At 42.8% G+C, this 24,595-nt stretch overlaps 1 protein-coding gene across 7 annotated transcripts in view; it reads right to left on the reverse strand.

Moving 5' to 3' along the window:
* Window positions 1-24,595, reverse strand: part of REEP1 (receptor accessory protein 1) — a 192,991-nt gene that overhangs the window by 32,479 nt on the left and 135,917 nt on the right. For 3 of the 7 annotated variants that reach the window (XM_033951956.1, XM_033951966.1, XM_033951947.1), the window contains one exon: window positions 7,022-7,176. The exons of 2 other annotated variants lie outside the window; for them this stretch is intronic. In XM_033951956.1, coding sequence (XP_033807847.1) covers window positions 7,022-7,176 — 155 coding nt within the window. Of the gene's footprint in view, window positions 1-7,021; window positions 7,177-12,117; window positions 13,627-24,595 lie in introns of those variants that run through there. 2 more of the 7 variants (XM_033952003.1, XM_033951984.1) reach the window with 2 other exon arrangements.

The raw sequence follows: 24,595 nt of genomic DNA on the forward strand, positions 1-24,595 counted from the left end.
GGAAGAACAGTATAGAAAATAAAATTACAGTCGCAAATAAATTTTTCATCTGTGGCTCCATAGTTAGAGTGAATTCTAAAATAACCTTTAGAACTCTACATATTCCATCAACTGGAAGAATTATTCTGGAATAAAGAAACAACTCTGTAGGTACTACATTTAGAACATTACTCTACTGGAGGATCTTAGCTTTCTTGTGTGTGCTCAGCTTTAAAAAATTCCTTGTGGTTCACTGTTTGATATTATGTATACTGTACAATCATTTACTAGACTGACTGTATTAATCAAAACTTTCTGAACAGGAACTAAAATAAATACATTGTTTACATATGTGTACAGTGGACAACCTAGCATCTTAAACATATGGGACTAAATTGGTTAAGGGACTGGAGGAGTTGCCATACAGTGAGAGATTAGAGAAACTGGGCCTCTTCTCCCTTGAAAAGAGGAGACTGAGGGGACATGATCGAAACATTCAAGATAATGAAGGGAATAGACTTAGTAGATAAAGACAGGTTGTTCACCCTCTCTAAGGTAGGGAGAACGAGAGGGGCACTCCCTAAAGTTAAAAGGGGACAGATTCCGTACAAACGTAAGGAAGTTCTTCTTCACCCAGACAGTGGTAGAAAACTGGAACGGTCTTCCGGAAGCTGTTATATGAGAAAGCACCCTTCAGGGATTCAAGACAAGGTTAGATAAGTTCCTGCTGAAACAGAATGTACGCAGGTAAGGCTAGACTCAATTAGGGCACTGGTCTTTGACCTTAGGGCCGCCGCTTGAGTGGACTGCTGGGCACGATGGACCACCGGTCTGACCCAGCAGCGGCAATTCTTATGTTCTTATGTAATGTACAAATTAAATAACAGTCTGTAGCAAACTCCACTAGCAGAATTCCAACTTGCAGATCAAACCTTATTTTTCTAAAAACAATAACTTGTGTTATATAAGAATTCACCAAACCAATACCCATCTCACTTAGAAGGGGGTGAGGGGGAGTTATCAACATGGGCTACTGGTGCGTTATTTTACCGCAGAATCCCATTTTATGTAATGAGACCTGTGCTACAATAACATGAATTGCGCGGGGGGGGGGGGAGGGAAACCGAACTTGTGGTAAGTAACAGTAGATCCACACTGATAACTTCCCCCCTTAATCTTGACAAGAATATAGAATAATTTACTATGTCAAATGCAGAAGGTGTAACAAACTGCAATAAGATCATTTGACCTCCTTGACCTAGCATCTGTTTCACTTCTGAAAATAGAGCTACCAGAAAGAGCTCAGTATTACAGCAAGATCTAAATCCAAACTGGGATGAATGTAAATAACCATATTTATCTTGAAAAGCTGAAAATTGCTGGGCCACTAATGTCTCTAACAGTCGAGCAATATTAGGGATGCTGGCAATTGGATAAAAACTACTAGGGAGCGTCATATCCATTATCCAGTTCCTCCATTTAGGCGCCCCAGTGATATGCACACATGTAGGGTTACCGTACGTGTCCAGAAAAAGGAGGACGGAATGAGACATCTGGGTTTTACTTCTTGCTCCTTCTTTTACTCTCTGTTGGAGATATCAAACCCCAACCCTGGTCCTCCCAACCAACTCCCACTCTATTCATGTAGATCACAGCACAAAGTCAACCATCTTATTTCTGTTCCACTCTTTTCCCCCTCTTCCTTGCCATTTTCCTGAGCCCCGTGGAATGCTCGCCTAAGTCCAAGACCTTTTCATCTCCTGATCTTTCCATCTGCTCACACTGACTGAGATCTGGATCTGCCTGGACGACTCTACATCAGCTGCCACCCTGCATCATGGAGGCTACCTGTTCTCCCATACGCCTCACCTGGCTGGTTGTGGCATTGGGCTACTGCTCTTACCCTCTTGCAGATTTCAACCCTTATTCCACCTCAGTCTCACTGCTTCTTTTCCTCTGAAGTCCACTTTATCCGTTTTTTGCACCTTTACCCCTCTGCGTAGCTGTCCTTTACCGACCCCCTGATTAATCCCTCTCTTCATTTCTCATTGGCTTTCCCCTATTTTTTGAACATCCCTCTACCTCCCTTATCCTTGGTGATTTCAACATTCATGCTAACAACCCCTCTGACTGTTAAGCTTCTAGCCCTAACATCTTCAGTTGATCCACAGCTGTGATTCACCACCCCTACCCAACTGCTCTATCACTAATTTCTCCATGGTAGTCCTTCCCCTTTCTGACCATCATCTGATAACCTTCACAATCCATTATCCTCCCCCCAGCTCTGGCTGATCTCCTGTCATCGACCGTGGCGGTGGCGTAGTAAGGATGAGCAGCATCAGGCGGCGGTGGCACCCCTCACCTGCCCTCTTCCCTGCTCCCCCTTGCCGTGCGCGCCCCCTTCTCTTTTTAACTTCTCCTGCGTGAGCAGCATCCCTACATCGGTGTCAGCTCGACCTTTGACGTCATTTCCTAGGCACAGGTCCTGGAAGTGATGTCAGAGAAAGAACCAACGCTGATGCAGGCAGCAACCTCGTGCCGGGGAAGTAAAACAGGTACGGGGGAAGGCAAGGGGTGCGTGGCAAGGAGAGGAGTGGGGGGGGGCAGAGATGAGGAGGGGTGCCACACCCTTAGGAAGACCACGTCAGGAGCAGACTGCCCCCTTCTGCACCCCCCCTTACTGCGCCACTGGACCCTGGCACTCTTTCCACTGCTGTTTCGCCCCTCTTCTCTATCACTATGCTACTCAAGTCTATAGTGAGGAATTAACTACCATACATTATGTTAGAACAAGTTCTTCCATAATCTCGGTGGAAGGGGTATCTTAGTGGAACAATCTGACAGGATCACTTCAAGTAATTTCTGATATTAAGAAATTTAAAAAGGTGCTGAAGATCTCGGATAATTGGGCTGGGAGAGTACTGGCGAGTACTGGTGGGGCAGGGTGGAGAGTACCATGGGGGGAGGGGGAGGGGGATTGGGGAGGGGGGAGGGGTTTGGGAAGGTTCTGGCACGTAGACACGAACAGGATTAGAGGGTTTCGGTGGGGGAGGGGGTGGTGCGGCATCTTCGGGGCTCATAAGAGTCCAGGGCCCCAGAGTGCCTTTCCGCTATCCTCATTCTCGCTCGCCCTAAGTAGTGTAGGCTGGGGGGGGGGAGGAGTTTGGTTGATGTTACTCTTCTTTTGTCCATGCTTGTTGTCATATTATATATGATGCATCTTTGTTTGTACTGAGAACCTTTGGGGTGCCTTGGCGTTGTATTTATTGTTGTTTGCATCAATAAAAAATTGTTTGAACCTAAAAAGGTGCTGAAGATGACTATTTGTGCTAACTATAAAGAGAGCATTTTTATGTATGGTTTATTTATTGCTGTATTGTCCTACAATTGTGAATGTATCATGTGGACCGCTTAAGTGTAAGTGGGGTACAAGTTTTTAAATAAATAAAATATATAAACGAGGCTGTCCCTTCCCTATAACACCACTCTCTCCTCTGTTCTAACTATCCCCACTACCCTTATCCTATGCTTTGTAAGGTGCCCCAAACCCCAGATTTTGCATAGGTCATCTAGGTAGAAAAAGGTATATCCAAGTCAGGATGCTCCCGTGTCATATCTCCAGGGCCAGCTCAACTTATGGACCAAGTAAGGCCCTGGTCCAGGGTATCAGCGATAAAGAGTACCAAAAACCTAGTTTTTAAACTTTTAGAGGGATAGATGCCAGACTGGGATTCTGGGATCCTTTATTATCAGTGCTCTGAGCTAGTACCCCACCTAGTTCAGCAGGAGGGGGAGATACCAGATCAAAGGTGGGGGGGGGGAAGGAGAAAGATAAGAACATATGAATTTGCCACTGTTGGGTCAGACCAGTGGTCCATCGTGCTCAGCAGTCCACTCCCACGGTGGCCCCCCAGGTCAAAGACCAGTGCCCTGTGATACCAGATTGCAGGAGTGGGGGGTGCCAATGTACAAGTTGGCACAGGATGCCACAGTCCTTTGAGCTGGCCCTCCATTTCTCTGAAATATGGTTTGCTTTGTCTGTCTCTGTTCTTTTAATTATATATAGAAAATTAAAAATACAATGCTTTGCAGTGTATTTTACAAAAAGCTCACTGAATGTAGGAAAAACACATTTTGTTGCCTGTATACCGGGACAGCCATTTTACAAAAAACACATTACAAAAGAGCAGAATCATTTATGTTCAGGCAGCAGATTTTGAAACCTGCATGAATGAGTGCCAGTATTTACATATATAGATTGTAGATTTTACAAAAATGCAAGTCCAATGGAGTCAATTAAGGATCCAAGCTCAGTTTTTGGATATTTAAAGTGGTTTTAAATGACACAGAGGTAAGTACAATTGCCCTCCTGTCCCTCCCCCCATTCAGTCTGGGAACAGGGTAAATGCCAATGGGGAACTTTTTTAAGGTATAGGACGGTGTATTTCCATTGCAAAATACTCGTAGGAAATAACATTTATACTTTTTAGATCTGCTCAAACCATGCCTGGAACATATCCCTTTAAACTCTGCATTCTGCAGGTATAGATGTATGAATAGCTATTTATCTCCCAGCAAATGCAGAAACCTCATTTCTACAGCACAGAAACTCTCTCTAGTCTAGATCAACTCCTTTACTTTTCCATTGGGTGTATCCTACCTACAATGGTCTCTGTTGCTAGTTATAATGGACACAGGCAAGGTAGGCTCACTCACACAAAGATGGTAGGGAGGGGGTAGGTGGAAGGGGAAACGGGGGCTGGAGGCAGCTTTTAAACTCAGAAAATGTCCAGGCATATTACCTATTATTCTACCCTCTGGACGTTAATGTAAAATTTTGCTGACTTCTAAAAAAGCAAACGGTTGGCAATCTTAACCTTCTGAGCACATCTCACAGGTCCCCCTTAAACATGTGGACACAAAGTGCACTTCTCCCTCCGTATTCGCGGTTTCAGCAATCGTGGTTTCGATTATTCACGGTTTTTAGCTTGCTGGCTTCTCCCCCAAATGATGTCAGCTTGCATAGAGAAATCGCCGATTCCAAGTGTTTACAGAGAAAAATCGCCGATTCCCAGCCCTTTCTTCACCGTGTTTTGCCTCTCCTTCAGGAACATCCCAGTCTCCCACCATGTTATTCACGGTTTCACCATATTCACGATTGTTTTAAATAGAAAACAGCAAATAACATATGAAAAAGTTATTTGCGATTTTTCTGTATTTGCGGTTCTGTTAATCCACTATCACAGCGAATACGGAGGAAGAAGTGTATGTGCAAAGTTTGCCAACGGCTTAATCTCGCCTTGCCTCACTGAAACAGGTGTTACTTGGCAATATATATAGCAACCAAGAAAACTGTATGGTTCGTGAAGAGGTTTTCAGGGCAGGGCAGCCAAAGGGTGGTGGTGCAGTTTCAGGAGGGTACTTTTTTGGAAGGGGAAGTTTACAGGTGGAATGACAGCCGGAGGTAGTTTTTTTGGAGCAGGGCTGTTTGCCCTAGGTATTTTTAGAAGGTGGGGGCCAGTTGAGAAGTTGTGTGGTACCTTGCAAGGGTAGTTTTTCTATATGGGGCAGTTGGAGGGGGTAACTTTTGGGGATAGGGCAATTTTCAGGGTGGTGGGCAGTTTTTGAAAAATGGGGCAGCTTGTAGGGTGCTGGGGCAGTTGTAAAGAGTAGTTTTTAGGGAGGGGGGTATGGTATCTTCCCCTGAAGGTTTTGCTTTATCACTACCACCACCTTTAGCCCGATCTTGTAAGCCAACAATGGGCATCTTTTTATCCTCAAGAATGTGCAGCCAGAATATAGCCTTCTTTTTTCTTTCTACCATATGTCAACTTGCTGAGATTTGGTACCGATCAGAACTTGCCAAATTGGAGACTGCAACCCCTAAACAGGGTTTCAGAGCTTGTACTCAGAGGTCGCAACCTGGCTGAGTACTCCATAGGATGTCATGCACTTTCTGCGGCCACAGACGTTATTGGTGAGCATTTTTTATACTATTGGGTCACCAGGTGAAAAAAACTTATCTAGCCTCCTATACGGGCTACGCAACAATTTGCCAACTTTTGCTGTTGAATTCTGTGTTGTGCTCTTTCTTGACTCTTTAGGAATTTCTCTTGGTAATTGCAGTTCTTTTCTTCTCCATATGGGAGCGTGGAGTGTTGTATTCTTTTGTTCTTTATGCTGGTTGTTAGACAGACTAGTCAACAGTATATCAGGCTTTTATTCCCTTTTTAAAATTTGTTTTGTAACTATTTTGGAAATAAAATACAAGAATTGTTTTGGGGTCCTTTTATTAAGTTGCGCTAACCGATTTAGCGCAGGCTAAATGGTAAGATGCCCATAGGATATAATAGATGCCTTAGCATTTAGCGCATGCTAATCTTTAGCATGCGCTAAATTGGTTAGCGCACCTTAATAAAAAGGACACCTTTATTTCCCCTGACCTAACAGGAACAACCCCATTTTAGTGAGACTTAGGGCTTTTACAAAGCTGTGTTAGGGCCTTAACGTGTGGAATAGCGCGCGCTAATTTTCCGCATGCGCTAGCCACTACCGCCTCCTTTTGAGCAGGTGGTAGATTTTTGGCTAGCGTGCGCTATAGAGCGCGCTAATCGGTGCGTGCGTTAAAACCGCTAGCGCGGCTTAGTAAAAGGAGCCCTTAAAGTGTGTGTGTGTGTGTGTGTTATCAATGTTTCATACATATTTATTTAAAATATTTAAACCGCCTTTTCCCAGCTCAAAGTGAACATACAATCAATACATTGTCATAAAGTATAGGCAATTTTCAGACAGGCCTATTTACCAGGTTAAATCACTTTGAAAATTGCCTCAGGAGATGTGACGGACAAGAGCACCACGTTCGCTACTGCAGTTTAAGACAAGTCTAAGCAAATGCTGAAATGGAATTATGTGAAATCATGTTATATTATAGTAAGCATGTTAATGTAGTCTGCTAATGTTTGCCGTAAAAAGCGCACACTAAAAATTAAAAATGTTGTCGAACAGCTCTTGGCCTTTTGCGAGATATCTTGCATTCCAGTACCTGAACAGTTTGTTCCTTCTTTCTCCACATTTTATGCTTGGATACTGACTCCGTGAAAGCACTACCATTACCATCTTCTTTTGAGTGCACCGACTCTTTCACTTCACAGTTTGTCTCATATTGTGTCTCAAACTCTTCCACATCTAACTCAACAACTTAATGCAGATCAGTTAAAATCTATGCAGCAGAAGACAAGCAGAAGAGGCATTTAGCCATATCTAAGCCGCTATGTATCTCAGCAAGCAAAACAACTGAGCAGAGCCAGGCTTACAACATGAGCATGCCACAGCAGCTTTATTTTCTGCAGAGTTCATGCTGGGTATAATGGTCCTTTTTTTTTGGGGGGGGGGATGTGAGGTTTAGGTTCATAACATTAAAACCTGAACTTAGCTGGAGGGGGGAGGGAGGGGAATGCATTTACAAAGACTGTATTTTTCTGAAACTAGACTGGCACACTAAGTTTTATTCTTTCATCCAAATATAGGCCCTCTTTTAGTAACCACGCTAGAGGTTTCTACCATGGCCCAGGATGCTAAATGCTCCAATGATGCTGTGTCGCTCATAGGAATTCTATGAGCATAGAAGAAGCATCGGAGCATTTAGTGCTCCAAGTCGCGGTAGAAACCTCTATCACGGCTTAGTAAAAAAAAAAAAAAAAGGGGGGGGGGGGAAAGGGTAAGCTTTTTCTAAATATAAGAAAGAGAAAAATATTAACCTAAACTCCCTCTTCAAATTTTTTCCCCATCTTCTATGATTTATAGTAGTACTCATTAAGAAAATGTAAAATATTTATTCCATAATAAAAAGTGTAAGATAAGCTTACATTTTATATTTGACTATTTACAAATTCAGAATTTGAATAGCAAAATGTCTGCAAAGCTCAATGATGTCTCTAAATGATTTTAAATAATCTTATTGTGATCTTTGTCTCAGCCTCCTCTTATCTGGGTGCTGTACATGTGAAACGCACAATGCCTGGACAATCTCAGATGCATGACAATAATGATAATTTAGAGATATTACTAGTTGGTCCATAAGAAACTTGTACTGGCTATAGGAAGAAGTAATGTCTATGTGACAGCTGACTGCTGAGACTAGAATAAGAAGTTAATAACGACTACTCTCCCAAGGAAATAAGCAAGGATGGTGGCGGGTAGTGGTGGAAGAAAGAGATATTGGGTCGTTAAATACCTGGTTCTGAAATATTACATAAAGGTCACTGAAGTTCCTCTGGATTTCTTACCTTTTCTAAGTAAGTGTGCCTGATTTTTGGCGCATCATTGAGGCTTTGTATTAATAATCTATAATAGCTTAGACATGCCTTTAAGTCATTATCGAATTGACACTAAGCATGCTCCTTTGTGGTACCTAAAATGAGGAGTCACTGCCAATTTATAGAATTGTTATTTTTGAAAAGGATGTTTAAGTCCGACTTGGATGTTTCAAAGTCGGAAGCATAGAAATGTCCATTTTCGAAAGCCAAATCGCTAGACATCCCAAATTTTTTTTTTTTTTTTAAATTACCTAGTTCAGTGTTCTCAAACTCAAACCCTTTGCAGGGTCACATTTTGGTTTTGTTTGTACTTGGAGGGCCTCAGAAGAAATAGTTAATGTCTTATTAAAGAAATGACAATTTTGCATGAGGTAAAACTCTTTATAGTTTATAATTCTTTCCTTTTGGCTAAGTCTCAATAATAATATTGTAATGTATAGCTAAAGAGATATATGATCAAAAAACCATTTTATTTTACTTTTGTGATTATGATAAACATACCAAGGGCCTCAAAATAGTACCTGGCGGGCTGCATGTGGCCCCCAGGCCGCGAGTTTGAGACCACTGATCTAATTGGATGTCTTGGCTGTCAGGACATTCAACCATTAGGATGCCTAACTTTATACCCTATTTTCGACCACAGAAATGTTCAAGTTGAAAATGTCTAAATCCAGACCATTTGGACGTGGGAGTGGCCATCATTGTGATAGAGTGACTACACAGACATGCCAACAGAGCAGTGGGACACTTTAAAGGGCACTGCTGTGAACGTCACATAAAGTGTGTCAGAAGTACATCTCACCATAACCCCCTTATAATTTATGATGAGCACCTCCAAAACTCCCCCAAAATCTAGTACATTCATCTTTCTACCACCCCAATAGCCCTTATGGCTGCAGATGTTACCTATATAGCAGTGTAATAGGGTTTTAGTGACCTCACTCTTTCTACCAGAAATGCAGTGATTAGAGTGGCTTATGGGCCTGGGTCCTCCTCTCTATGGTTCACTACCCCACCTACCAGGTTACTTAAGACTTTGTGATGCTCTATGTGGGAGAGTTTCTGTTTCCAGAAATGGTATTCAATTTTGATGAGTCAGAGAAATTTATACAAATCTCTGTAACATTGGATGATGTAATGGGTCAGTTTGACAAACAAATTGCCCCAAACAAATTGCCTGGACCGGATGGTATACATCCCAGAGTGCTGATAGAATTGAAAAATGAACTTGTAGAGCTATTGTTAGTAATTTTTCTTTAAAATCCAGCATAGTACCAGAAGACTGGAAGGTTGCCAATGTGACGCTGATTTTTTAAAAGGGTTCCAGAGGTGATCTGAGAAATTATACACTGGCAAGTCTGACGTCGGTGCCAGGCAAAATGGTAGAGACTAAATGACAGAACATATATGTAAGCATGAATTAAAGAGAGAAAGCCAACATAGATTTAGTCAAGGGAAATCTTGCCTCACCAATCTACTGCATTTCTTTGAAGGAATGAATGAGCACGTGGATATTGTGTATTTGGATTTTCAAAAGGCATTTGACAAAGTACCTCATAAAAGACTTCTGAGAAAGTCATCGGATGGGAGGTAATGTCCTATTATGGATTAAGAACTGGTTGAAAGACAGAAAACAGAGAGTATGTTTAAAAATGGTCAATATTCTAAATGGAGAAAGGTAAATAGTGGGGTTCCCCAGGGGTCTGTGCTGGGACCACTGCTTTTTAACATATTTATCAATGATCTAGAGATGGGAATAACTAGTGAGATAATTACATTTGCTAATGATGCAAAGTTGTTCAAAGCTGTTAAATCGCAAGAGGATTATGAAAAACTAGTCTTTAAGCCCGTTACATTAACGGGTGCTAGAGTAGATGTTTGTATGTATGGTGTGTTGTTGTTTTTTTTTATTTGTCTCTCTCCCTGGATGCTGTCTGTCTGTCATTCTTTGTGTCTGTCTCTCTCCCAGGTCCCCTGTCTGTGCGTCTTTCTTTCTATCTGTCTCTCTGCCCCCCCCCCCTGCTTGCCAAAGCAGCCCCCTTTCACCTCTCCCCCTGTTGTGCAATGCCTGCCTGCTTCGTGGCCCCCCTTCTGTTCCTCCCTCCCCCGATTGCTGTCTGCCCCCAGCACAACTCTCCCCCCAAAGCAGCCCCCTTTCCACCTGTTGTGCAATGGCTGCCTGCTTTATGGCCCCCCATCTGTTCCTCGATTGCTGTCTAGCCCCAGACACCCCTCCCCCCAAAGCAGCCCTCTTTCTTGTCTGCTCCATAGCCCTTCTTTTTCGCTTCCCCTCCCGTTCTTCCCCTCCCTCCTTCCACCCATGGTTGCTTCCGCCGCTGCCGCTCCTGTTCAAAGCGGCCTGCTTAGGTTCACGAACGGCTGTAGTGAACCTCGCAGGCCGCTCTCCATATGGTAGCATGTTCCCTCTGACGCAATTGCGTCAGAGGGAACGTGCTCCATGTGGAGAGCGGCCTGCGAGGTTCGCTACAGCCGGCCGCAAACCTCAGCAGGCCGCTTCAAACAGGAGCAGCAGCAGTTGATGCGGGAGGGGGGACTCGTGGACGTGTTCCCTACCGGACACTGCCGCCGCCAGCGCTGCTCCGCACCCCCTTCATCTTGCCCTCTGGTGCGCCAAGCCAGTGCATGCACGTAAGCCGCTGGCCATCCGCCTCGGGAGGGGGGGGGAGGAAGAGAGAGAGCGGAGAGGCGGCGACGGCAAAGTTAGTGTAAGGGAGACCCAGCACCTCTTGCACCCTGCATTCTTGTGCTGCTGCAGCAGACATCCGTCTCGGGGGGGGGGAGGAAGAGAGAGAGCGGAGAGGCGGCAACGGCAAAATTACTGTAATGGAGCACTGTAAGCCGCGCATGCGCACTTGCTATGTGTCGCTACAGCTCACGGAAAACCGGCACACACATAGGAAGTGCGCATGCGCGGCCTAGCGTTTTATTATATTAGATTGAAAGAGGACTTTGTGAGGCTGGCAGACAGGGCGTCAAAATGGCAGATGACGTTTAATGTGAGCAAGTGCAAAGTGATGCAAAAGAGGAGCCTGAACTATAGTTACGTGATGCTAGATTCTATGATACGAGTCACTGCCCAGGAAAAGGATCTAGATGACATTGTTGAGGATCTGTTGAAACCTTCAGCTTAATGTGAGGTGGCGGCGGCAGCAGCAGCTCAGAAAGCAAATAGAATGTTAGGAATTATCAGTAAAGGAATGGAAAACAAAGATGAAAATTTTATAATGTCCTTGTATCGCTCTATGGTACGGCTGCAACTTGAATACTGTGTGCAGTTCTGGTCACTGTATCTCAACAAAGATATAATGGAATTAGAAAAGGTACAGAGAAGGGCGACGAAAATGATAAAAGGTTTGGGACGACTTCCCTATAAGGAAAGGCTAAAACGGCTAGGGCTCTTCAGCTTATAGAAGAGACGGCTCAGGGGTGATATGATAGAGGTCTATAAAATACTGAGTGGAGTGGAAATGATTGATGTGAAACACTTGTTCACGCTTTCCCAAAATACTAGGACTAGGGGGCATGCGATGAAGCTACTAAGTAGTAAATTTAAAACAAACACGAGAAAATACTTTTTTACACAATGTGTAATTAAACTCTGGAATTCGTTGCTAGAGAATGTGGTGAAATCAGTTAGCTTAGCGGGGTTTAAAAAAGGCTTGAATAATTTCCAAAATGGGAAGTTCATAGACCATTATTGAGATAGCTTGGTGAAATCCACTGCTTATTCCTAGGTTAAACAGCATGAAATCTGTTATACTACTTGGGATCTAGCTAGGTACTTGAGACCTGGGTTGGCTACATTTGGAAACCGAATACTGGGCTTGATGGACCTTCGGTCTGTCCCAGTATGGCAATTCTTATGTTTTTCTAGAGATAGATATGTACTCTTTCATTCAGATTTTTGGAGGATAGGAGTGAGTCAGTGACCAGTGGGGGATCATACTTTCATGTATCCAGTTGGTCTGTTTGGTACCTTTGTGGCATTTACACACATCTAAAACAAGTCTAACTCTGAATGTCTTAAGTTCCACCCAGGATGTCTTGGAAAAGTTTTAATTATCGCTGCAAAATGTCCAAGTTAAGCACGCCTATAACACACCTCTCAACATGCCTCCTGGAATTCTGGATGCACAGTGGGTAAAACGCCTCGCCATACATCCAGAAAAATGTATTTTTTTATTCCTTTCTTGTTCCTGAATATTTGAATATTTATTTAGCTGTTCTTTCACACTGAAAGTATGTGTGTAGATCAGTTAAACTTTTACTTTAATGTATATTGAATTGTATTTTTAAGATAGCAGAATATGAAGAATGTACAAGGGTGTAAAGACTTTTGCAAGGTATTATAATATGAATGTCTAGGCCAAACTTCTCTAGGACAAGACACAATGAGATGTTCCCAGAGGGGGGACATAGGATAATATTCTATAAATATATTGATTACCGTTGTAGCTTGTGATATTTTTTTATTGCCCTATCCCCAAAAAAGACATAGTACAGTACATGAATTTTCCAGATACAGTAGGTTATAGCATCAGTACCCAGGGTGATAAGGGTGAATACTAGTGTTATTTATATTGACATGGTAATGTTTTGACTCTTTCATACAATATAACAAACTTTTTAATCTAGTCCACTAGTTATTAAAAATTATCTAAATTAATGGGATTGCTGGCCATCACCCTGTAGCTTTGCAGCTGAGTTGGCTGACATCATCAACAAAGGCCTGATATTGTAGGGACATGGTCAGCTACCCAAGTGGTAAAGGAGGATCCAGTCTCCACCAAGTGAAAGAAGAAAAAGCAGTCAGCTGTTGCTGTGCAACACAAGAAAGGGTGGAAGAATGGAGTGCCAGTCATTTTTGTGGGAGAAAGAAAAGGCTTCCACTATTGTGGCAGAAAGAAAGGAAAAGAAATCTATGGTAATTGATGCTTGGCCACGGAGATATGAGGTTAGCAGATGCTGGAGTCTATCTGGGCAGGCACTGGAAACAGGAAGGGAGTACAGAAATCCAACTAGGGGGAATGGTGACCTCAGTATTTTCATATTATTCACCCAGGCTACATAAAAAAAAAGTGCTGAGATTTTTCAGTGTTTAAAAAATTAAGGCCCACGCAAAGCCTCAGCATAAATGAACAGCAGCAAACTCTGAAAACAGGACTACAGACACTCGGGGATAAGGATGAGACGAGCACTCACTGTTAATTGGTTTTAAACTAGTTAACAGGAACACGCCAATGAACTGTTAATTTGTTACGTGCAGCTGATGTAAATAGCTGAACTAAAATGTCATGCATAGTATGTGGCACTTACATCAGGATCCCAAAACATTTTTATAAAAAAGAAAAGAAAATGAACAGTTAGAGAAAGAATACTTAGAAAAAACATGACACCAGTCAGTTTGAAAATAACTGCCTGCCTTTCAAATTTGATTTCAACTTTGCCCACTATTGAAGACAGTTAAGGAGTTGTTCAAAAAGGATTTAACGAAGGCATGACAACCTAGCCAACTCAATTCTCTCTAACAGGCCAATGCTCAGAACCTAACGTTGGAACTAGAGCTGTATAGAATGTTCAGAGGGCATCAGCGCTGGAAACAATCTGCCCGCCAAAGATGAGCACTAATTGAATTTTAAATGTAGGCAAACCGGTATAAAAGAGGTCATTTGATATTCTTTCCCAATGATCAGAGGACCAGCATAGAAAACCCAGAACGAACTCTAGAAAATTACTGCCAGCTCTGAGGTGGCATTAGGTCAGTAAAAGTGACCTGCAATACAAACTGACAGCAGACTTGATAGAGAGGAAGGGCGAGCTCACAGACCTGGGACAACCTTTAGCTTCTGGATTTGCCAGGTTAACCACCAAATTCATTTTGTCATTAATCTATCTTTTGTCAGTGGGAAGTAACTTCTTGCCACAAATCCCTTGGTGCTTATACCGCTAAGGTCCTGCTGGAACTGGATGAGATGAGCCTTGGCTCATGAATGTTCCTTGGATAAGGAGCAATTTTACCTGTATGAACCTGAGGACACAGAACTGACCACAGCTGTCCCACCTTCCACTGGATTGTGATTGTCTGTGCATGCATACAAAAGCTCCTTACTGCAAAAGTCTTGTGCGCATGTGCCAGGCAAGTTTCTCCCCCTTACCTAGCATGCATATAATTAGAATATACTGTATTATGCTTTCAGCATTGGAGAGCTGTGTTCCAGCACTGTTCTTGTGGTATTGGAAGATACTGTCTGCTCTAGTGTCGGAGTTCTGAGCATCGGCCCATAAGACTGTACAATGCTACAATACAGCACTACACTACCTCAAATTAAATTATTTTCAATGGCTGTATTTACCAAGAAAGATATTTCTTGACTTTGGTAAATAGAAATAAGTGCACTGAGGAAATCTAGACAACTGTGGCATTCAAAACAGGGCTAGCACATCTGGCTGATGCCAACCACATTTCTTTTCACACTTATACATGCTGTCAAACTAAGGACTTCTAGATCTTGTGCTGGACCAATGAAACTGCAGCCTCAGCCTCTTGGTCTCTTACCATATTGGTAAAATAGAAAGATAAATATTTTTTCACAGAACAGACTCTACAGGCTCTCGAAGCAATATGCCTTGCTTGATTTAGGGGACAAGGCTTACTGCTGAGGCTCCTCTAAAAAAATGTGGAGAGGTGGAAAAAGTGGGGGGAGGGACCCCGCTCGAGTCCCACCGGGTTTGACACCCCCGAGGTCGGACGGACCCCCAAACAGGGTGGAGAATGTCATCTCCCTTAGTAGGGCTGTTGGAATTTGTTTATGGTTTTCAGGTCCCTTTTTTTTTTGGCCGGATTGAGCTTGGGTGGGCACTGTTTGGGGGTCCATCTGACCTCGGGGCTGTCAAACCCAGTGGATCTCTCCCCCATTTCCTCCAGCTCCCCACATTTTTTTTAGAGGAGCTTCAGCAGTAAGCCTTGCCCCCTAAATCAAGCAAGGCACATTGCTTTCACAGCCTGTGGAGTCTGTTCTGTAAAAAAAAAAAAAAAAAAGCCATACCAAGTCGGGTTTTCATAATTTCCCAAATGAATATGCATGAAATCTATCTGCAAACAATGGAAGCAGTGCATGCAAATAGATCTCAAGCAAATTCATTGGGGAAATCCTGAAAACCCGACGGGTCCAATGTTGGACAACTCTGATGTAGACAATGGACCAAAGTGTTAGCACACCTCCTGACCCTACAGAGAAAGTTCTTTGTACATATTCTTTACATCAGCTGTGTAACTTGGCCTTGGGCCCTTTAAATTTCTCTCTAGCACTTGTGATCATGTATGGAATTTTCATGCTGTGCTCCTATTTTTTCATTATTACGGGCCCAGCAGTGGTGTAGCAAGTGTGGGAGGTGCCCAGGACAATGCCACCCCTGCCCTTTTCTCTGCCCTTCCCCCATACCTATTTAACTTCCCCAGCATGAACGGCATCTCCAACTTGCTGCTCACACCAGCCTTGGCTCTCTTTCTGACATCACTTCCCGGTCCTGCAACCAGGAAGTGACATCAGAGGGACAGCTGAGGCCGGCATGAGCAACAGGTTGGAGCTACTGCTCGTGCCAGCGAAGAGCTAGAGGTAAAGGGCGGGGGTGGGAAGGGAAGGCGCATACACAGCGGGAAAGAGCGGGGGGGGGGTGAGGGGGAAAGAGGAGAAGATATATCAGGGCAGTCCGCTCCCCCACCTTTCTTACTATGCCTCTGGGGCCCTGTACATCTGTTTGGCCTTTCAGTCACTGAAAGGCCCTTTTTACAAAGCTGTAGAAAGCACTAATGTGCTTACCGCAGCAAAAATGTATTTTTTAGCACTGGACGTGGATCTGGGAGTGGAGCATGGGCGTGCTCTGTGCTCATCATTTAGCGTTTGTGCATTGCTACATGCTATCTGATTACTTCAGGTTTAGCATTTAGCACGTGAGTCCCTACCATCTACAAAATAGGTGCCGGTAGGGACTCACATGCTAATGAGAAAATGAACATATGACCATAAATAAGAAACTGGCCATTTTACACCAGTGGTAAAAGTGGAATGTGAAAATGACCTGAGTAAGGGTGCACTAAAGCTAGTGTTTTACCACTGTTTGGGCAGAGCTTCCCAAACCTACCCTGGGGACCCTACATACTCATGCTACATGCTAATAATAGTACACAAATTAATAAAAGGGCCTCAACATGATTTTTCTAAATTTGTTGCCTGGAATGTACGCAGGTAGGGCTGGTCTCAGTTATGGCACTGGTCTTTGACCTAGGGGCCACCGCGGGAGCGGACTGCTATGCACGATGGAACACTGGTCTGACCCAGCAGCGGCAATTCTTATGTTCTTATTTTTCTAATCGTGTTAGTCCTAGTTTCTGGTTTTTGCTTTCCTCTATCTTCTCTTAACTCTTTCTCCATGATCTCTTATCCATTTGTCATTTCTTTTCTATCCACTCATCTACTTCATTTTTTATTTCAATGATATGAAACAAAAAGTGTCAAGAAAAGTGTGGAATAACTTGTACAAATTTCATGGCTCCACATCATTCTCTTCTTGGTTGGGCTGAGAACTTTTTAGTGCCCCCTTGTAATGCAAAAAAAAAAATAAAAAAAAATTGGGGGGGGGGGGGGGGGGGTTATGTCCACAGTAAAAATGACCTTAGCATGCAGGAAAGGCTTGCTTAAGAGTGTACTAAGGCCTATTTTTACCACAGCTTAGTAAAAGGACACCTTAGGCTCCTAAGTTTAGCTGAAAATAGAACACAAATCTAGGAAACTAATTTAAGAGCTTAAATAGGAAATCAGTTTTTGTTTAATATCGGACCCATAAGAAATATGTTACTTTAGAACTTAGCCTTTGGCTACAGTTTATTTATTTAATTCATTTTCTATCCTGTGTTCTCCCTAAAGAGCTCAGAATGTGTTTCTATGGCTTTGGATAAAGAACGAAGGAGCGTGAAGATGCAGGGATTTAGCTGTGGAGAAAGAGAAGGGTAATGAGGAACTGGAGACTCAGAAATCTGTTCAGGTGGGATGGGAGATACTGAAAATTTAGAAACTGGATGGGGAGGAGAAGAGGAACTCAATGACTACTCAGAGAATGGATCCAAGGTGGGAGAGAAGTGTGAGGTATGGCACAGAAGCAGACTTGTGCCATACTAGGCATGAACTTCCTTTCTTTTAAAGGGAGCTGTTTGCTTCTTCCTGTTTCATTGGAATTTTACATTTGGACATTTGCAAGGGTGAGTCTGTGTTTTAAACCTGAATAAATTTACGTAAACTGTTCTGAGCTCCTCTGGGAGAACCGTCTAGATTAGAAAATTGAATAAATAAATAAATCTGCCCTTAGCACTAATGTTAGCGCTGGAGAAAGCTGCCCTTTAACCATCATTTGATTTTGTTTTCTGACACAGAAACTCTTTCTCAGTGGCTCCTAACATCCCAACTGGGACCCTGACAAGGTGACTCAGGGGATCAAGTGGGAAGGGATGGGGATATGAAAAGCAGGATACTGCTAGGCGTGCAATACACGTATAGAGGCTCATTTTCAAAGCACTTAGATATACAAAGTACCATAGGTTTCTGAAAATATTCAGCTAAAGTTAAGTGGATAACCTTTGCCAGTTCATTTTAAAACAGATTATTTTTTCCACCAAATTAAGGGCCCCTTTCACTAAAGCACGATTAAATCTGGCAGTAACATGTTTTAATGCAAGATTTTCCCTCTACATTAAACCCAGATTTAACCTAACTACCTTCTTAGGGTTTTAAAAAAATATTTCCAGGTGTGCTAATGTTCCATTAGTGTGCAAGACCTTCAAAAAATTAACATAGGAGAGCTTACTGCTTCCTGTTTGGGAGGCGCTAGGAGTTCCTGCATTAACTTTGCATTATCCAGTTAGCCTGCACTAATTAGAGCCTGCTGGCTGGATAATGTAGGAATGTTGACTCCCTGCCCATAACACCCCCCTCCAAAAAAAAAACAAACAAACCAACAACCATATTTTTAAAAGAGTAACAGGTGGGTTGCCATGTGTTATTAGACAAAATAGTGTAGCTTGCTCTCAAGCGCTAATCTTGCATTAACAGCTTAGCACTGTTTAGTTAAAAGGCCCATAAGCTGCTAACACTGATTATTGTTACTTTCTGGTTAGCTTGTAACTGCTCTGGCAAGACCTTCACTCTTCCTTTAATTAAGAGTTAAATTTTAATTGAACAACCACTTGTCCAGTTAAAATTTAAGCAGTGGGAAATTATATATATAAATAATAAATAGATAACCTAAACAAATAAATAAAATTGACCAAATTAGCTCCTGAAGTTAACAATATAAATTGTCTTAAAATCACTGTCTAACTCCCACTTTTACTAAGCCGCTGTAGAGGTTTCTATTACGGACTGCAGCACTAAATGCTCCAATGCTCATAGAATTCCTAAGAGCGTGGGAGAAGTGTGGAGCATTTAGTGCCCCGGGCTGTGGTAGAAACCTCTAACGAGGCTTAGTAAAAGAGGGCCTAAGTGATCTAACATAAGTCTACAAAAGTTCTCTTAGGCTTCAGTGGCACATTTAGTGCCCACCCATTTTCCTTTTAGGACCATCCAAAATCTGCTCTCTGACTACGCTATTGCTGCCTACAATTACAAGTCTTATTGTAGGGGAAAATCAGATATTTTATAGAGCTGTGCTGAATGGGCTATCTCCTAGAGACCAAAGAAAGCTTATACTAGCAATCTCAAAAAAACACTGTTAGCACTCTTAAGCAAGGTGTTCATACACTAACAGTGTTTTTAATAAGCGTACTTTAGCTTGCAAGTTTACATGCAAAAATCATGCTAATGAGTTAGTAAGATGCAAATCTTGTTGCCACAGCAATAATTTGTTACACAGTGATAGCATATTGTGTGCTCTTTCACAAACACATTATCACAAGAACATTAACTACATCTCCAAGAGAGGGGGATAACTATGCATTTCATTAATATCATCGGTTAGTAAACATGTCAGCCTCCTAGTGATGTTGACAACTTCTTTGCCTATCTAAAATTAACTATCCTGTCACAAACAGCTGACTAGGTGCGGGTGGGGGAAGGGGGGGGGCGATCTGCCCTGGACACTGTCTTAGTGAGAGCACAGGCACTGTCCTCCTCTCTTCCCCCAGCTTCTATCTGGTCCCCCACTGTCATGCATGCATGCCGCTTCCCTTCCCCCATACCTCTGCAACCCCTGGGCCCGCACCTAGGAAGTGAGGTCAGAGGAAGAGCTAATGCGGGCGTGACAGCAGTTTGGGGGTTGCTGCTAGCGCCATGAATGTTACAGAGGTATGGGGGAAGGGAAGTGGTGCGCACAGATGATTGTGTGGAGGTGGGGGGAGGGCGCCACTGCCATGGCCGCATCTCACCCTTGCTATGCCACTAACTAGGTCCAAGGGAAAGAATATTTAATGTGCTTTTTGGTTAAGCTATAATCCATATGGTCTTCCTGATACCAACACACTGCTCCTTGTGACCCTGGGCAAGTCACTTAATCCCCTCCCATTGCCCCAGGTACATTAGATTGTGAGTCCACTGGGATAAATAGGGAATATGCTTGAGTACCTGAATGTACACCACTTAGGTTATAAGTGGTATATAAATACTAAAAATAAATTATAAATACTTCTTAATACAGCTTAATACAGTTACAGAGGAACAACTTCTCTCTCTAAAGAATAAAAAGTGAGCTTGAGATTTCAGGGAAGTCAAAGCACTTTTTGATGTTATTAAGGACTTTTAAAATGGCCCCTGCCATTAGTTTAGTAATTATGAAGGGGTGCTGAAAAGTTCTCTGCCCAGCCAAGAGGAGAACAACGCAGATAAGTTTCAATCAATGATCTGAAACAATGTCGCAACGTAACGCTCAGAATTTAGGAAGTTGGTTGGTTGACTGGGCTGAGGACTTTTCAGCACCCCCTCATTTAACCATATGCAAAATTCTGTATCAAATAAAGAAATAAAGGTTAAGCAAAGAAATTAAAGGTGATACCTCTTAACTGGACTAATAGCTTTCAGGAGCTGGCACTGAGAAATAGATGAAATTACTACCACAAAGTTAGTGCTTAACAATACATCTTGGCAGTACTAACAGAATATACTGAAGTCTTATTGAATCTTTTTATATAGAGCTATGTGATGCTCGCTCATTGACAGCGGCCCCACATATGTAGATAAGAAATTTTCCTTAAATATATCTTTTTGTATGGACCTTCAGAATGTAGTTAGGCATTTCATAGTACTAGCTGCAAAAAGTCTTTGTCGGTCCAATCTTTTATTGATTGAGGGAGCAGTATATTCTGTCAGTGCTGCCAAGAGTGGATGTACTGAGAAATAGATGACATTTATCAGAATTTTCGATTTAGATTTATTACCTAGAAATATATGTAGAGACTCTCAGGTTTTGTTCCCTTATGGAACAGCAGAGACATCCGTTTAGACGGCTCTATTAGATTATTTAAGTATTAATCTTTTACATAGAAACATGATGGAACATAAAGGCCAAATGATCCATCTAGTCTGTTCATCTGCAGTAACCATTATCTTTCTCTTTCTGTGAGATCCCACATTCCTATCCTATGCCTTCTTGAATTCTGACACAGGCTCTGTTTCCACCACTTCTTCTGGGAGACTGTTCCACGCTTCCTACCACCTTTTCTGTAAAAAAGTATTTCCTTAGATCAGTGTTTTTCAACCTTTTTTGGGCAAAGGCACACTTGTTTCATGAAAAAAATCACGAGGCACACCACCATTAGAAAATGTTAAAAAATTTAACTCTGTGCCTATATTGACTATATATAAAGTAATTCTCTTGAATAGGAATCAAATAAACACAAAGAAAGTATTTTATAATTACTTTATTATGAAATATTAAGTAAACAGAATAGTGAAAAATTATAAAATACTTTATTCAGTACGAAACCTGGGCCTGTTTGGCTGAACACAAAGCTGATATTCTGGCTGGAATCGAAGAAAGACACACACGTAGCTCTTCGTCAACAGCCGTTCCCTTTCACCGCCCCGTCACCGCCACTGCCATCCCATTCACCGCCCCGTCACCGTCCCCGCTGCATCCATATAAGCCTTAGTACTGTAATATTTAGCTTATTCCTTTCTTATAAATCAAAGTTCCTGCTGCTGAACTAGAGAAAGAGATGTTCAGCTGGCAGGGCTTTGTTTATAAATTTTTATCAACACAACTAATATACTATTTTATCCTAAAGCAAAAAATAAATAAATAAATATAATTTTTTTTTCTACCTTTGTTATCTGGTTTCTGCTTTCCACATCTTCTCATTCAATTCCTTCCATCCACTGTGTGTCTTCTCTCTACGTCTTCCATTTGCTGTTACTGTGCCTTTCCCTTCACCCCCCCCCCCCCAATTGGTCTAGCACCCATCTTCTTCCCTCCGCTCCCCCATAGTCTGGCATCTGTCTTCTTCCCACTCTGTCTTCTACATTTCCCTTCGGGGTCTGATCCTCTCCACCCTCCTTCAATGTCTGTCCTATTCCTTTCCACCACCACCCTTCCCTCCCTCCTTTACCATCTGTTCCTTTCTACTACCCTTCAGCTCCTCTCACGTGGCTTATCTATCTACCTTCCTCCCTCTTATTTTCATGGCACGTTACAATGTAATTTGTGCAAGCCACTGGAGCCTGCGAGCTCGGTCCCTGTCCCATCCCCACAAACCATCTCGCTTCTGTGCTCCTATTTTCTCCATTTCTAATATCTCCCCTATGTATCTGTCATTGCCCCCCCCCTGAGTCCATATACCATCCCCATGGCATGTCCCCTTTATGTCTCTGTCCCTATGCCCCATGCACATAATTTCCCCTCTTTCTGTTACCTTCCTGTGTCCAGATTTCCCCTATCTTCCTCTTCCATACCAGTGTGTCTCTTCTTTTCAACCCCATCTAGCTTTTTTCCCTCTTTCTTCCCCCCCCCCTGCTTCTAGCATCTGGCTCACCTGCCTGTCCTTCCCTTTCTTTCCTGCTGTGGGTTTTTCTTTCCGTCTTCATCCCCTTGGCCCAGAATCCTTTTCCCTTTCACTCCCTCCTTCCAATTTGAGCCGGGAACACGAGCGATCGAATGGTCCCCGCAAACACCACTCGCCTGCCCAATCGATCCTACTGTTTAGCCAGCTCTCTCCCTTCGCCTCACCTTAGTTTGTAGGTTTTGTTTTTCGGCGACATGCACGCGCGGCTGCTCACTGTTCAATCTTCTGCTCTGCTGCAACTTCCTGTTTCCGGTTGCGTCAGAGCAGAAGATCGAAACTGAACAGCAGCGGGGACCGGGGGAGTCTCATGGGAGCGCGTGCGGGACCCGGCCTGAGGCCTAATCAGTGTCTGCACCGTATGGCACACCAGGTAACATCTCGCGGCACACTAGTGTGCCGCGGAACAGCGGTTGAAAAACACTGCCTTAGATTACTCTGGAGCCTATCACCTCTTAACTTTATCCTATGCTCTCTCATTCCAGTGTTTCCTTTCAAATGAAAAAAAGACTAGACTCAAGCACACTTAGGTATTTAAACGTCTCTATCATATCTCCCTCTCCTGCCTTTCCTCCAAAGTATACAGATTGAGATCTTTAAGTCTGTCCCCATACACCTTATGATGAAGACCACGCACCATTTTAGTAGCCTTCTTCTGGACTGACTCCATCATTTTTATATATTTTTGAAGATGTAGTCTCCAGAATTGTACACAATATTCTAAATGAAGTCTCACCAAAGTCTTATACAAGGGTATCAATATCTCCTTTTCCCTACTAGCCATACCTCTTCCTATGCATCCTAGCATCCTTCTAGCTTTCACCATCACCTTTTCAACTTGTTTGGCCACCTTAAGATCATCACATACAATCACACCTAAGTCCCGCTCTTCTGTCTTCCACATAAGTTCTTCACCCCCTAGACTGTACTGTTCCTTCATGTTTTTGCAGCCCAAATGCATGACCTTGCATTTATTATCAATAAATTTTAGCTGCCAAATTTCAGACCATTCTTCAAGCTTTGCTAGGTCTTTCTTCATGTTATTCACATCATCCGGGGTGTCTACTCTATTGCAGATTGTGGTATCATCCACAAATAGGCACATCTTACTTGACAGCCCTTCAGCAATATCGCTTATAAAAATGTTAAAAAGAACAGGCCCAAGAACAGAACTTTGAGGCACACCGCTGGTAACAACCCTTTCCTCAGAGCGATCTCATTTGACCACTACCCACTTAACCAGTTCCTGACCCAGCCCATCACTTTGGGGCGAGAACTCAGTTTATTTATTAGATGTCTGTGTGGTACACTGTCAAAGGCTTTGTAAAATCTAGATACACCACATCTAGTGCACTCCTTCTACCCAATTCTCTGGTAATCCAGGCAAAGAAATTGACTTATAATATTCCCCAGTTTCTGAAATATAGCTATTTTTCTTTTGAGTGATTGATAGTGGAAATCGGAGACATCTCTTGGACAGAAATTGGGCTGGCATATCTACCCAGTCCGAGAAGGTAGGGGGGGGGGGTTGCTTTGTCTTTAGCTCCTTCTCCTCAGCACTCTACCAGTACTGCATGGGAAAAAGGCTTGGCTCTCGCCTCCCAACCAACACACATCTACTGAAAGAGGAAAGGATCCCCAGCTACCAAAGCCACTATCTGGAGAAGATACATGAATGGCCTGCATCCAATGGAGTCTATAAAGTTGATAAATCTGCACCAACAGAAGAGATGGAACAGAGAACCAGCCCCTACTACAAATCCTACAAAGGTTGAAAGAGAAAGAGTAACTAGATCACAGCCTGAATACCTAAAAAGAGACCAAGGGAAGGTCCTAGTAGAGAAACAAGAGTGTTCATGAGGAAGCACTGAATTACTTTATCATGCTACTTACTGTATATAGTTAATGCTGAGAACCCCCCCCCATTTTTTTCTTTGCACCTTCCAAATTCCAAATTTTTTTCTTTGCACCTTCCAAATTCAAGTAAACTCTTTTGGTTCAGAACTACAACTATGACTTCTGGCCTGGACTCACTGGATGAAAGGAGAGTGCTGAATGGGGTAGATTAATATCCCAGCTCTTGCTGGTCCTGATCTTGACCTTCTGACAAACTCTTAAATTTAAAGAAACCCGCTCTGATGCTTACCAGGCAAGTAAGAGTTACATATAGATGAATCTTAAAATGTATTCTAGTAATAGTTTAAAGGGAAGGGGATGATGGGGCAGTGGAACGTTATGGCTG

Source organism: Geotrypetes seraphini, chromosome 1, assembly GCF_902459505.1.
Source record: "Geotrypetes seraphini chromosome 1, aGeoSer1.1, whole genome shotgun sequence".
In the NCBI taxonomy this organism is placed as follows: Eukaryota; Metazoa; Chordata; class Amphibia; order Gymnophiona; family Dermophiidae; genus Geotrypetes; species Geotrypetes seraphini.